The following is a 15,816-nucleotide window of genomic DNA, read 5'->3' on the forward strand; positions in this document are numbered from 1 at the left end:
GTAGGCTTGGACTTATTCCCACCATCCAATCTGGTGTTTTCTAGGTATTATGAAAAGTGCATTCTTCTCAACTTGTTTTTCTCTTTTATTGGATTCACCATCTTTTAGGTCTCTAACCTGCATTTTGGGATACTTTTTTCTCTCCCTTGAAAGTCATATATTCTGCTTCGTTATTTTACTCTGTCAATGCACTGCAAAGACCGTCAGAGCTCCCCTGCGGCTGAACAGATTGGGTTATCACTTCATGCAGCGAGGGAGAACATGTAGAGGGGTTAAGAAAGGCCCAGGTGTGGGCTGTGGGAGGTGATCTGGGGAGGGTTTAATGAAGCCAGGCTTGGCTCAGCCAGGACGGGGTGTCTGGGCATGTTCGGGGTGGGGAGTTGGACGATGTCCATGTTTGGTCTGTGTTCAGGTATGGTGGCCGGTTGGCCTCATTTTTGGCTCCACCTTTCATGGAACAGAGGGCCTCATCTTGTTGATGCCCAGTGGTTGGTTGTTCAATAGGAGAACACCCAGGCCCCGCTGTGAGTAACGGGCTGGCTTCTGGATGGGAGGCGCTGTTCTTTTCTCTCCCATGTGATTACTCTTCAGTTTTTAAGTTGTCTATTTAATTTGTAAATATAAAGTTAATACTTCTGCCCTCCTCCAGACTAGAAGGAGAAAGAGGATTCCAGTGTTCTCTCTGCCTTCTGGGATACCGCTCTCCATTATTGTGGTTCTGTGCTGTTTTCTAAATTCTTCATCTAAACTGTTCATTTCTAAACTCTTCAGTTCATTGTTTGAACCATCAATGATCCTTTGCCCGGGTATGATTTGTTATTTCCCTCACTCCCTCTGTTCTCACTCTTTCAAAAATTGCCTATTTTATTTCTACAGAATTAGATATGTTCTACTTCTATAGGATTTTGTCATCCTATTCTCCATGTCTCTTCTTCCATATTTTCCGTCTCTTCAGACCTCTAAGCTGTCTTCTGGGACCACCTTCTTACACTCATCTTCCAGTTCACACACTGTTTCTTTAGCCACCATTTAATCTGCTATTCTGTTAACTAATCCAATTAGATTTCTGTTTTCATTACTATAATGTTCTTTTTTCTTTGAGATGGAGTCTTACTGTCCCCAGGCTGAGTGGTCTCCTGTGAGATCTCAGCTCACTGCAACCTCCGCCTCCCGGGTTCAAGCAATTCTCCTGCCTCAGCCTCTGGAGTAGCTGGGATTACAGGTGCCTGGCACCATGCCCGGCTAATTTTTGTATTTTTAGTAGAGACAGGGTTTCACCATGTTGGACAGGCTGGTCTTGAACTCTTGACCTAGGTGATCCACCCACCTCAGCCTCCCAAAGTGCTAAGATTACAGGCGTGAGCTACCACTCCTGGCCTCATTACTATAATTTTCATTCACAAAGTATATCTTTTCAATGTATTGTCTTGTTTCTTAGTATATTGTTTTTAGGGCTATTAATCTCCTCTGTTTTTAAAAGAACACACGTTACAAGCACATTCTAACGAGGTCCAAGGTCCCACAGCTAATAAACAGTGAGGCAGGAACTGATATCTACATCTTTCTGTCTACAAAGTTCAAATATTTTCTAAATCCACCATGCTCCTCCCTGACGATCTCACATCACCAGGAGATGCACCTAACTCAGCAAGACCGTGCTACAACCAAGGACTCCATCCTTAAGGTGAGAGTCCTTCCCTTTTCCATGGCTTTTTAAAAGGCCCTACCTCTGGCAGCCTGGAGATGGCGCACACTGCATTTGGAATGCATATTAAACACAGAGGCCTGGACAGAAGCACCAGCAGCCTAGACTTCAGTTCTGGTGGACGCTGTGATGCGTAACACTTGTGCTTAACTCTCACAAAACGACACTATGCTATCTGGAACATTTCATTAAATCCCATCTCTGACTCCTCTTTGTGAGGAGTTTACAATAATCTGTCAGAGTGCTAGGGAAACCAGAACATTCTAGAAAATTCGGCACAGTCTTTTTTTTTTTTTTTTTGAGATGGAGTCTCACTCTGTCGCCCAGGCTGGAGATGGCGCGATCTCAGCTTACTGCAACCTCTGCTTCCTGGGTTCAAGAGACTCTCCTGCCTCAGCCTCCAGAGTAGCTGGGATTACAGGCATGCACCACCACGCCTGGCTAATTTTTGTATTTTTAGTAGAGACGGGGTTTCGTTGTGTTGGCCAGGCTGGTCTTGAACTCTCAACCTCAGGCAATCTACCCGCCTTGGCCTCGCAAAGTGCTGGGATTACAGATGTGAGCCACCACGCCTGACCAGTCTTGATTCTTTGAAAGGTGAGTTTGCATTGCCATTAAAGTATATACGGGTCTTTGCTGTGTGTTTTGAGAATGTAGCTAAAACTAGCAACAGGATTTAACGATGATTGATAAGGTCAAGATCTCTGGACCAGATGGTGCCTGCAGTTGTCACACAAACCTCAAACCTCTTCAGCATTATCAAATGCAGGCTTGTACATGCTGACATTCAGAAGAGGTGCTTCCTCGGGCTAGAGTGCTGGTCATTGCTACCAGGTCATTTTGTGGCCTCGGGTAAGTTTTACTCTTTTTTTCAAACTCTCATGTATTATGGGGCGAAAGGGAAAGAGCTATTGATTGATGCCTAGTATGTGCTGAAAATTTGGGAGTGTCCTCCTGGAAACAGGGAGGGTTTTTAGGTGGGGTGGGCTCTAAAATCAACTCCTGAGGGAAACACTGGAGTGCTGGGGGTGAGGGGGGCACTGCAGTTTTAAACAGCATGGTCAGAGTAGGCCTCATAGCAAAGGTGACATGGAGCAAAGACTCGTAGCAGGGTGGGATGAGGCAGGAGCGTGGCTCCAGCAGGAGCCAGAGGAGTGCAAGGAACCAGCGGGGCTGCGGGGAGCATGCCGGTGCAGTCAGAGGGCAGCCAGGGCCTGACATGGTGGGCTCTGCAGAGTGTGGTGAGGTCTGTGGCTTTTATGCTGTGGGAAATGAGAAGCCACTGGGGGTTCTGCAGAGAAGCAACATGATGTGACTTAGTGTTCCCTATCAAATCTATTGTGCTGACGACTGTAAGATGCCCAGTTATTTCCGGTATCACTAACAGAGAAAAGTCACTGCCAATTAAATTAAAATGTATCTTGATTTCAGGGGTGTTAAAATATTTTTAAATGTGTATCCTAAAAATTAGTGGCATATAGGATGTCTTAAAACAGGGGTGTCCAATCTTTCGACTTCCCTGGGCCACACTGGAAGAAGTACTGACTTGGGCCACACATAGAATGCGCTAACATGAATGATAGCTCATGAGCTAAAACAAATGCAAAAAAATCTCATGATGTTTTAAGAAAGTTTATGAATTTCTGTTGGGCGCATTCAAAGCCATCCTGGGATGCATGCAGCCTGTGGGTTGGACAAGCTTGTCTTAAAAGTATCATTCTAGCTAGGGGTTGAGAATGGAGGTAGAGCAGTTGGTCAGCTATTGCAGTAACCCAGACCAGAGTGGTTTTGACTAGGGTGCTAAGAGGGGAGGTGCTGAATAGTGGTCACATTCAGGATTAGACTGCAGGTAAAACCAATGGGATTTTGTGTCAACCAATGTAGGGTGTGAAAGAAAGAGGAGTCAAGGATGACCCCAAGGTTTCTGCCCCAATTTAGTACAAAAACGGAGGAAGGCTGTGGGTAAGGCAGGTTGGCAGGAAGAGCAACAGCTCTTTTTGACGCACGAATTTCTCAGATCTATCAATCATCTAAATGGAGACTTCATGTAGATCTGAGTTCAGGAACGATCCTGAGCTGAGGGTGTAAATTTGGAAGCTGTTGGCTCTCAGTCCAATGACCCTTGAGGAACTGAAACCTGACAAGAGCCATGTGAGTGAGCACAGAAGTGACTCTTCTCCAGTCAAGCCTTCAGATGAGACTCCAGCCCCAGTCCAGGGATTGGATGTTGCCTTGTGAGAGGCCCTCAACAAAGGGCCCAGTTAAATTCTGCCTGGACCCCTGACCCACAGAAATTGTGAGACAGTAAGTGCAAGTTGTTTTAAGCTTCTACTTTGGGGGTTACTTGTTACACAGCATTAGAAAACTAATACAGATGGTGTGTGACTGGATGGGATCACACTGAGACAGTGCATGTAGATAAAGAAGAGGATTGGATACTGCACTCCAGGGCTCTCCAGTGTTCAGAAATTAAGGAGTTGGGAAGGGGCCAGCAAAGGAGACTGAGAAGGAGAAAGAAGTGAGCTGGGAGGAGAAGCAAGAGAGTGAAGTGGGTGTTTCAAGGAGGAGAGAAGAGACCAACTTGGCCAAACACCACGCCTGAGTCCAGTAAGAGGAGGCCTGAAAGCTCTGCACAGAGGAGAGCAGACTTGGTGATGAAATGATGAAAACCACCTGGAGTGGGGTGCAGAGAGAGGGAGAGGAGAGTGAGGTGGGGAGCCAGGATTCAAACTCAGACAGACTGCCTCTAGCACTGGTGTTCTTTACTGTTTACGCTAAGGAGTGCACCAACTGCCACATTCCCTGCCCCACTCCTACCACTGGTGTGTTAGTTTCCTGTGGCTGCTATGACAAATTATTACAAATTTGGTGGCTTAAAACAACACTTATTACCTTACACTTCTGGAGATCGGAAGCCTGAAATGAGGGTCGGCAGGTCTGCACTCCTCCCCAAGGGTCTGGGGCAGAATCAATTTTCTTGCCTTTTCCAGTTCCTAGAGGGCACCTGCATTCCTAGGCTCACAGCCCCTTCCTCTGTCTTCAAGTCCAGCAATGGCTGCAGAGTCTTCCTCACTGCCTCGCTCTGGCACTGATGCTCCTTTTTCACTTATAAGGACCCTTGTGATGACATGGGGCCCAGCCAGATCACAGGGAGAATATCCCCATCTCACGATCCTTTGCTTAATCACATTTGCAAAATCCTTTTTGCCTTGTAGCCAGACATATTCACGGGTTTTAGGGATTAAGATGTGGGTCTCCTTGGGGGGCCATTATAGCCACCTACCGCAAAGGGACTGGGAGAAGCCCAGACATCTACATTAGAGCAGATTAAATTTTGAAAAACACCATTCTACAACCTGTTCCAACAGTGTAATTCACAAATTCCATAATTTTTAACCACTTCCCTGAGCAATGGGATATGAAACAATCAACTGTCTTTTTGCATAGAAAACAATGTGGGAAAGGCAATTTGCAGTTGATGTGTTTTTGATTTTCCATGAATAGCCTCATTGGTGCTTTTCTTTTCATGGCTAATATTCATCTGAACCACAGAGAGCTCATTTCTCCTTTTTTTCATCAGTGAGGAAATATGGCAGGTAGATCTCTAACTATCGTGTGTTAATTAATTAATTAAATTTATTTTATTTTATTTATTTTGAGACAGAGTCTCGCTCTGTCGCCCAGGCTGGAATGCAGTGGTGCAATCTCGGCTCACTGCAGGCTCCGCCTCCTGGGTTCACGCCATTCTCCTGCCTCAGCCTCCCAAGTAGCTGGGACTACAGGCGCGCACCACCATGCCCGGCTAATTTTTTGTATTTTTAGTAGAGATGGGGTTTCACCATGTTAGCCAGGATGGTCTCGATCTCCTGACCTCGTGATTCGCCCGTCTCGGCCTCCCAAAGTGCTAGGATTACAGGCGTGAGCCACCGTGCCCAACTATCATGTGTTAATTTAAGGCAATTAAGTAACCAGTAAGTTAACTATGACATAGACACCTTGAGAAAACAGTCTGGGGTCATACTTATGTAATCAGTTGATGAGGTAATTAATTCTCCTGCTTCCTTCCTGCATGCAAAACTCAGCTGGAAATCTTCCCCACATGCCAAGAAAAATTCACAATCATATGCTCACAAAGTAAACAAATAAAACATTACAAACAGAGCTGTGCATAGTCTACTATTTGCCTAAAATAACTTAAGACTCATAACCAGAGAGTTTTAGATGAATCATAGGTGTTTTGTCAGAAATGAAATTCTGGATTCCTTCACTGTCAATGCCATTAAATGAGTCAATAGATACTGTGCAAAAAGTCTTTTAAATGAGTCAATAGATACTGTGCAAAAGGTCTTAACTTGCATTATCTCCATGCAGTCATTTGGATATTGTGACCCTTAGTTTTCACGCAGAAGCTGGAGTTCTGAGGTATCTTTAGCAAGCTGTGTAAAATCAGAGTTGCAAGAGGTCAGCTCACTGGCTAAAGTCACACAGCCCGTTAACGTGCCTGCTCTGGCTCAAACCCCTGTCTCAGGCTTCTGAGGTTATGGGCCTGGCTGCAAAACCACAATGGTCTCTAAAAGGTCCCTACACTCATTTAGTGGGTCCACTTCAGAGGCCCATTAGGCTTACTTGGTTTCTAAGACACTGAGGCTCAGGTCCTGCTCCCTCCCCAGAGACTGTAAATGAATTGGTCTGCAGCCCAGGATTTGGAATGAATTGGATGAATTCAGCTTCACTTAGATCCCTTAGAAGAATACAAGGCAAAGGCAACACTGTCATCATTTCCAAAGCTGCATTATTGTTGCTGGAAATGCAACAAGTTTTCCTGAACATTTGCCATATTGCAGCCACCGGGCTTTGAATAGGCAGTGTAAAGATGAAAATCAGGGTTGCCGTCCTCAAGGAACTCATAGCCAAATGCAGGAGACAGACAAGTCACCTATGACAGGGCAACCAGATGCTACTGACAGAGGACTGAATGAACTAGAAGGAGGTCTAAGAATTCATTCGGGCAGGCAACTAGGCCCTGTGCCTGTCCCCACAGCTGTGACTGCTCATGCGTTTGCACAATGCTTTCCTGTATCTACTTTGTACTTTCTATTGCCCCAAGGAATTGTTTTAGGAAACCTCTTTTAGACGGATGCATCAGTCAGACTGATCTTTTGTAACTAATTGCAAACCCAACTTAAAGAAACAGGGCTTGTTTCTGACAATAAGCATGTAGGGGCTGGCGGTTCAGGTCTACAGCAGTGGCTTAACAGCACCGCCAGAGGCTCGGGGCTGTCTGAGACTGTTCCAACCACTGGAGCCCACCAGGCTCACACAGGCTGCCTCTAGGGCAGAGAAAGGCTGATACACCTCCAGGCCTCCCGTGCGTTCTAGGAAGGAAGAATGGGACACTGAAGAAGGGGGTTGCTCCAAGCAAAACCAGCTTTGGTATCAGGAAACAGAAGCCCTTTGCCTTGTTTCAAAGGCCAGAGCAGTGTCACTCAGGGATGGCTAGTTGCAAGGGATATGGATATTGAGGATGTTAGTTTCACAGTCTCTAGAGGGCCGAAGGCAGGGGAGAAAGGACTTGTGGGCGGTCTTGGTGGATGCTGAATTTGGAAATGCCTTCTTTCATTTAACAGTTTATAATTTTTTAAAGATAAAATCAATACGGCTGGGCGCAGTGGCTCACGCCTGTAATCCCAGCACTTTTGGAGACTGAAGCAGGCAGATCACTTGAGTTCAGGAGTTTGGGACCACCCTGGCCACCATGGTGAAACCCTATCTTACTGAAAATACAAAAATTAGCCAGATGTGGTAGCATGTGCCTGTTATCCCAGCTACTCGGGAGGCTGAGGCAGGAGAATCGCTTGAACCTGGGAGGCGGAGGTTGCAGTGAGCTGAGATCGCACCATGGCACTCCAGTCTGGGTGACAGAGCAAGATTCCATCTCCCAAAAAAAAAAAAAAAAAAAAAAATCAATCTGTATTATTAATTTCTCATTGCTGCTGTCCCACATTGCTACAAGCTGTGGCTGAAAACAACACAAATCTATTACCTTACAGTTTTGAGCCTAGGAGGCTGAAATGGGTCTTAATGGGTTAAAATCAAGGTATCAGCAGGGCTGTGCTCTTTTTTGGAGGCTATAGGGGAGAATATGCTCCTTGACCTTTCCAGCTTCTAGAAACAGCCAGAGTTCCTAGGCTCACAGTCACAACATTCCGACCTCTGCTTAGAACATCAACCCTCCTTCTCTGACTCCCACCCTTCTGCCTGTCTCCTGTAAGAACCCTTGCTGGGCTTACCAGCATCCCTACCTCAAAATCCTTCACTCAACCGCACCTGCTTTTTGCCATGTAAGGGAACACAGCGTAGATCTCTTTGGGGGTAACGATTCTGTCTCAGCATAAATCCATGATCTTCATAATCAGACTCTCACTGAAAAACAGGAGTCCCATGTGTGCCACTGCCCCACCCCCACCGAGTCCACTCCCTGTGAACCGCTTTCCTTCCTGCTATTTGGTTGGTTACTCATTTCTCTCGTTCTAAAGAACAAGCTTTGCTGCTCTTCTTGATCAATTAACTTAAGGTATGATCTCTGACTTCCCGCTGAGGGAGATGATGGCTCTGCTCTCTCATCCCGCCCCCGTGGTGGGCCATTGTGAAAGGGAGGCAAGAGTCATCTCCGTGGAGCACCTACAATAGGCAGCAGTGGGTGTTCAGGATGTGAGGTCTCTCACGCTTCTTCATGTGTTTCTACAATGCAGACCCCAGCCCCTGGGTTCCCAAATGCCCGCACCTGCTGGTCTCGCTCTTGGAGCTCCTGGAAGAGTTCCCACTGCTGCCTCCGGAAGCGATCTGACTTCCCCAGCTGCCAGGCAGCGTTCTCCTGGACTTCCTGCCTCAAGTAGTCACATTCTTCTGCGGGGAGGCCAGTCATGCCAGGGAGCGTCTGAAGGAACAGGGCGTCCACGAACTTCTGGAAAGTGTCCATGGTGCTGCAGTACAGCTCCTGAAGCCGAGAACCACAGATGGGGTCACAGGTCATGGCAGGACCCTGTGTGGGGTCTCAGCTGCTCTCTGCCTCTCCTCCACAAGCCTCCCACAAGACACAAGGAGACCCACAGACAGGAACTCTCAAGTCACACATATGCAAGCATGCATAGACACATACACAAGTACACTCCCCCACAGGCACACACACTTGTACACACAGACACATGCACATGTACTCATACACATATGCATGCAGACAAGGCACATATACACACATGCACACACACACACGAACACATGCATGCTTTCATACACATCTGAGCCCTGCACACACTCCTACATACATCCATGCATAGACAAGTGCACACGTACACACATACACTCATATATACTTGCACAGTGACACACTCTTACACACACACATGCATAGCCTTGAGATGCACCACTCTCAAGCTCCACTCAGCCAAGCTTCACACCTGTTCTCCTCGCCAAGCTTCACACCTGCTCTCCTCGCCAAGCTTCACACCTGCTCTCCTTGCCAAGCTTCACGCCTGCTCTTCTCCCCCAGTGAGCTCTTCATCTCTGGCATCTCCTCAAAACCATCATTTGGGCCTCCCCTGGGTCACTGTCTAGATTATTTTCACAATCCCCACTAGTCTGTCTCCCCCTCCACCCTCCATGCTTAAGTGAGTTATTTTCGTAAACTTCACGTCTTATCATGAGTCCTCCTGGCTCAAATAACATGGAAGATCTCTGTTCCCCTTACACTCAGGATCACCCAGCAGGGTTTCCGGGCAGCTCAGAGATGGCCCCAGCTGTCCTGCTTCTTGTCTCATCATTCTGTTGCCTTCCTCCCCCACCTCCCCCACCCTGATATCTTTCTAAAAACTATGAAAAACAAACCCACACCATAATAATAATATTAAGCATCTGTGAATCCACCACTCACATCTTTTTCTTTTTCTTTTTTTTTCATTTAAAACATGGAACCTTACAGGTAGCCGGGCATGGTGGCTCATGCCTGTAATCCCAACACTTTGGGAGGCTGAGGCGGGCAGATCATCTGAGGTTGGGAGTTGAAGACCAGCCTGGCCAACACAGTGAAATCCTGTCTCTACTAAAAAATACAAAAATTAGCCAGGCATGGTGGCGCAGGTCTGTAATCCCAGCTACGTGGGAGGCTGAGGCAGGAGAATCACTTGAACCTGGGAGGCGGAAGTTGCAGTGAGCTGAGATTGTGTCACCGCGCTCCAATTTGGGTGACAGAGAAAGACTCCATCTCAAAAAAAAACAAAAACAAACAAACAAACAAAAAACATGGAACCTTACAGGTTAAGTTGGAATTCTTTATGGCTCCCTGCAATTCTTTTCCCCACCCTCTCAGCCTCAGACAGCCATCCCCATGAACGCAGTGACCCTCTCTCCAGTTTACACATCTACACTTTCCCTGCATATCATGTTCATAAAGGTGGCTTTTGGTGTGTGTGTTCATTCACCCCATAAATGGCATCTCATTGCATGTTTCATTATGCAGATGCTTTTTGTTTTGTTTTATTTTGAGACAGGATCTTCCTCTGTTGCCCAGGCTGGAGTTCAGGGGTGTGATCACGCTCTCGACTTTCTGGGCTCAGGTGATCCCCTCACCTCAGCCTCCCAAATGGCTGGGACTATAGGAGTATATGCCACTATGCCTGGCTAATTTTTTTATAATTTTTTGTGGAGACGAGGTTTTGCCATGTTGCTCAGGCTACTCTCGAACTCCTGAGCTCAAGTGGTCTGCCTGCCTTGACCTCCCAAAGTGCTGGGATTACAGGTGTGGGCCACCACGCCCGGCCCAGAAGCTTTTTAAAGCCACTCCTTTTGCCCCATCTCCAATTACTTTCACACCTAGAATGGACTCCTCACCCTGAAAAATTCCTCCAAAATAATCCCTTCTCTGGAACCTTCCCTGGGCCACTAACATGGGCATTTCTGACCCTGAGCTCCCACCAGCCGTTTGGTTAGCCCACCACGGTATCTAAGCTACAGTTTATCTGTCATCCCCCAAGACCACAGCTCCCCGATATAGCGGTTTTGTCACACTAGGGTCTGCACCCACATATCATATCCTCCCCAACCAAGCACGTGCCGGCAGTCCCTGAATACGCCATGCCCCAACGCAACTAGAGCACCCACGTCCCCCTCTACCCAGGAACTCTCCTCGCATGTTCCAAAAATCAATTCAAGGTCTCCTATTCTGGCAAGGCCCCCTGACCACAGGGTCTCATTAGGTGCAACGTGGCTTAGCTGAACATCTGCTTTCCTTCCTGGAGTCTGGAATCTTGATACATGACAGGAAAGAGGTGTGCCCGTATGACTGATTCCAACAGAGCCCCTGGACTCTAAGCTCAGGATGTATTCCCTGGAAGACATTTCACACATGCTACCGCAACTCATGTGAATTAAGTGCATCCCGTGTGACTCCATGGGGAGAGGATTCTGGAAACTTGTGCCTGGCTTCCTCTGGATTTTACCCCTTGTAGCTTTTCCCTTTGCTGATTTTGCTTGGAATCCTTTCACTGCAATAAGTCCTAGCCATAGGTACAACTATAGGCTGAGTCTGTGAGCTGTCCTAGTGAACCACTGAACCTGGTGGTCTTACGGACCCCAGAGGAGGTGCCCCTCCTTTGCTGCTGCCCCTCCAGCACTCACCACCCTTTGCAGGCACTGGCTGTGTGATTGTCCTTCTCATGGACAAAACCACAGAGTTTCTTCTTACCACCTTTTCATTTGCAGGGCCTAGCAGAGTCCCCAGGAAATGACAGGTGATAATAAATATAATTGTTAAGAATTACTAATTTGAGTCAAGAACACTGTTTTTGCATAATATCACTCAATCCATACAACAGTTCAATCAAGGCATTCTATTTAATTATCATCATTTTATAAATGAAGAAACTGAGGCACAGAGAAGATGAGTAACTGGAACACAGTTTATAGATGGTAGGTCCTGGCCATTGGACTCTTGGACTCATACCCTTAGCCAGTGTGCTACACGGATAATTGGTTTTTTGAAAGGAAAAAAACATATTCTCACACATAGACCTAGTATTGTGTATGTCCCTAGGTCATACTTGCTGTGCTCAATGAATATAAGTTAAATTTCGTTCAAATCAATGTGAAATCAACCTAATGAATGCCATACTCTTAAGCTCATGGCCAACCCTGACTTCGGTCAGAATAAAGTGATCATGACAAGGGCATATGGAACCCACATTCTTTTAAAAGATTTAGAGATTAGATTTCTGATATGGCTAACCAGATAACTTGGATCAATTCTTTCACTGGGGGTGAATGAAAAAGATAGGTGAACAAAATAATTATTAAATCTTCATAAAAGTTGCAAAGAGCTAACAAGATTGTGATGAGTACATAGGCCAAGGGCTGAGAAGACACATCTGGAGGGTAATACTCAGCCTTTGGGCTGCTTTTACCTGGGGAGTGTTGGATGATTCAGAGGAGATGAATGAACAGCTAAGCAGGTCTTTTGACAGCCTGAAGCTGTCAGGAGACAGAAGTTTGAGTTCATCGTTCATTATGGGTAGGGGCCTGGTAAACCATTCCACACTTAGGGTTGGGACCCAAAAAGGCACACTGGAGAAATATTAGCAAAATGGAAGAGAACCAGCCCAGACTGGGTATACAGACTGTAACCTGGAGTCAAGTTATTTAGATTGCCCAAGATATTTTAAGCCCTGACTTCGAATTAAGGTGACCCTGGACCACTAGAGGTGCTGATATCTGACAGTATCATTGTATACCTGAAATTATTTCTACAAATAAATGTGCAAATTTTAAACATAGTATACAAAATATAAACAGACACATGAGGATATAAGATAACATAATCAAAGACCTACACAAACAATAGGCATCAGAAACAAACCCACAGGTATTTCAGAGAGTAATTACAAGTCAGCATGTAATTACAAGACATGGTCTTTAAAGTATCAACGGTTATTATGCTCATGAAGTTAAAAGCCACTCTTAAACATTTAAGCAAGGAGCTGGAAATTATAAAAAGTGACACTACTTAGTTTAAAAAGAGCCAACTAGCAGTTCTAGAATTGAAAAATATTGTCCAATATTAAGAACTCAATGTATAGGTTTAATAGCAATTTAGGCACAGCTGAAGAGAGAATTAGCACCATGGAAAATAGATCAGAAGAAACTAGCAGAACAAAGCAAGGGGAAACTAAAGGATGAAAAATATGGAGGAAAAGATAACAACATAGAAGATACAATGGGAAGGTCCAACATGTTAAATTGGAGTCTCTGAAGGGTTAGAGGGAAAGTCTGGGTAGAAGCAGTATTTGAAGAGATAACAAAATTTCCCAAACTGATGGAAGAAATTTACAGACAAAGAAACCAAGGCTTCCTCTTTATATGTAAAAGAGAAGTTAAATAAGTTGCACAAATTTACACACAGCTCTGACAGTTGGGGTCCAGTGCCCATGACCTTGATGCTACTCAGGTAAATATTTTTTAAAGAATGAATGCCTGAATGAATGAATAAATGAATAGCCAGCACCTAGCAAACACAGGGTCACTTTTTGCTACATGAATAGCAGATAAAATAGTCTTTAAGAAAAATAAAACAAAACATGACTAGACACAAAGGGGTCATTTCCTAATGCTGAAAGGTTTAATTCACTGGAAAAATGAAAAAGTTATAAACTTGTAAGTACTTAATAACATTACCAAATCAATAAAATTTGCCAAGTTAACAGAATAAAGGAGAAAAATATTACACTGATTACCTCAATAGAGGAAGATAAAAGCATTTTACAAAATTTAATTTCTATGCATGAGGAACACACTTAGCAAATTAGGAACGGAAAGAAACTTCCTTAACATGATTAAAGAAAAAAAATAACAGCTATATTACACATTATATCTAATGGTAGAAACCACAAAGCAATATTAAGAAAAACTAAATTAAATACGACCTAAATAAATGTATCAATCCATGTTTCCGGATTGGAAGACTTGATATTGCAAAGACATTAATTCTCCTCGAATCGACCTATAAATTCCAAATCTTAATCAATAACTATATGGGATAAAAATTGAAGCTACACATATTCTTTAATCCAATAATTCCACTCTTTGGTATATCCAAAAGAAATATGTGCCCACAGCTTCTACAAGAAAGTTCATGTCAGCCAATGTGTAACACAAGAAGACTCCAAAGCCCATCACTAGTAGGATGGGTAAATGTATGGCATTGTATTTACACAACAGAACACTCCACAGCAATGAGGAAGAATGAACTACTGCCACATACAACCACATGGATGGATCTCTCAAATATAAAGTTGAGTGAAAGGCCAATGGGACAAAGCACATGCTGTACGATTCCATTTATATAAAGTTCAAAAACCGCCAAAGCTGCACAACAATGTCCGGGGATGTGCTCTGAGATTTACAACTGTAAATCAAACCAGGGATCTGATTTCTGTATCAGCTGGATGATGGCTCCTGGGAGCGGGGAGGGTGTTAGGATGGAAAGGAAGCATGGGGGTGTTCTGGGGTCCCAGCTACATTCTCTTTCTTGCTCCACGTGGTTTCATAAATGTTTTACAATAATCATTTGTTGATTCGTAAGATTATGCTGTATTTATTCATATGTGTTCTATTTCACAATAAAACCAGTTTCAATGAATGGGGATGATGGACATTGTTTTCCAGCCTCTGAGAATCCCAATTTTCTTGCAGGAGACAGATTTTTAAGTTGACTCTCATTCTTGGACTCTCCAATTCTACAGCAGTGGTTGGGACAAACCTTTTTCTTTATTGTTCACAACTGTCAAATCACAACAATATGCGGGATTTGTAAATTAGAGAAGGGTTAGCTTTGTAAAAGCAACACAGTCCATTAGCTTAGGCTCCTTCTAATAAAAAATATGCTGGATCCTGTCTGCTCCCTGGAAAGACTCAAGTCTGCATTCTTTGTCACATGGTCTGACAGCCCATAAAACACATCGCTTCCCACTAAAGCTGGCACGTGTCACTTGGGAGATACAGATTTATTCTGTGCCTGAAATAGAACCAGAATTAATTTGCATTATTGCTTTCCCAGTACGTGTAAAGGGGTCAGGACAGAGGGGAACTCCGATGGGGGATGGAAGCTGGCCCTGAGCCTTACCTCTTAAGCTTAGGAGGATGTCCCCTTCCCCTCAAACAGTAGCACACACAGTCCAGGCAAAGACAAACGGTTCACTCTGAACTTGCTCCTTCACTCAGGTGTCTCCTCTGCAGCCTCATCCAAACCACCAGCTGCCCTCCCCAGGTTTCTCACAGAGCAGGGACTTGGGGCAAAGAAGGTACCCATACTCCAGAGCTTTTCAAAGCTTCCGTAACCTACTCAAGGCTCAGTCTTCTTATCTGTCAAAGGGGGCTGAAAATACCTGCTTTGAGGGCTGATTATGAGGATGAGAAAGGATTTATGGGGATTGGCTGGCTCAGAGCACACAGCAAGCACTTAATAGATGCTAGCTAGTATCATTAAAGTTGGAGAAGTTAGTGTGTGGTTCTCAAGAAGTGTTATCCACTGCTATTGTCATTCTAGGAACAAAGCATTTGGGGGAAAATAGGTGAGAATAATTCCCTCTGAGCAGAGGTAGTTTTTGTTTCAGTTGTTTGCAAGGCAAGCAGGAGGAGGGGACAGATGGGAGGGAGGGAAGGGAGGGGAAGTACAAGGCCAGAAATGGGCAGACAGCCCAGTGGGACTGAAGTATAGGGTGTTGGGGAGGCACAGGACTAGTGAGGGGCCAGCATCACACGAGGGACCCAAATGCCACACTGCCAAGTAGAGACCTGGCAGACTGGACCATGGTGGGGTTCAAGCAAGGCAAGGATGTGGCCAGGGCTGAAGATGCACTGATGAAGGTTCAAAGTCCACGGAATGGATCTTTCCGGGATTCCCTGGACACAGCCCAGCCCCTGAGAGTCCTTTGTTCCTCATCATAGGAATCAAGAATGTTCCCCAGGGACCCCAGCCCGACTGTTTTGAAGATGCACATTTAACGACTTCAGAGTAAAGTGTGCTCAGATTCCCCTGACAAGTGGGTCCTGGAGAGCACAGGTGA

The 15,816-nt window shown here is 45.2% G+C and overlaps 1 protein-coding gene across 11 annotated transcripts in view; it reads right to left on the reverse strand.

Moving 5' to 3' along the window:
• Positions 1-15,816, reverse strand: part of EVC (EvC ciliary complex subunit 1) — a 103,079-nt gene that overhangs the window by 31,134 nt on the left and 56,129 nt on the right. For 8 of the 11 annotated variants that reach the window (XM_065544763.2, XM_074039412.1, XM_065544759.2 and 5 more), the window contains one exon: positions 8,490-8,702. In XM_065544763.2, coding sequence (XP_065400835.1) covers positions 8,490-8,702 — 213 coding nt within the window. Of the gene's footprint in view, positions 1-8,489; positions 8,703-13,348; positions 14,766-15,816 lie in introns of those variants that run through there. The other 3 variants (XM_074039415.1, XM_074039414.1, XM_074039416.1) reach the window with 1 other exon arrangement.

The sequence above is a fragment of the Macaca fascicularis genome, chromosome 5 (genome assembly GCF_037993035.2).
Source record: "Macaca fascicularis isolate 582-1 chromosome 5, T2T-MFA8v1.1".
Classification (NCBI taxonomy): Eukaryota; Metazoa; Chordata; class Mammalia; order Primates; family Cercopithecidae; genus Macaca; species Macaca fascicularis.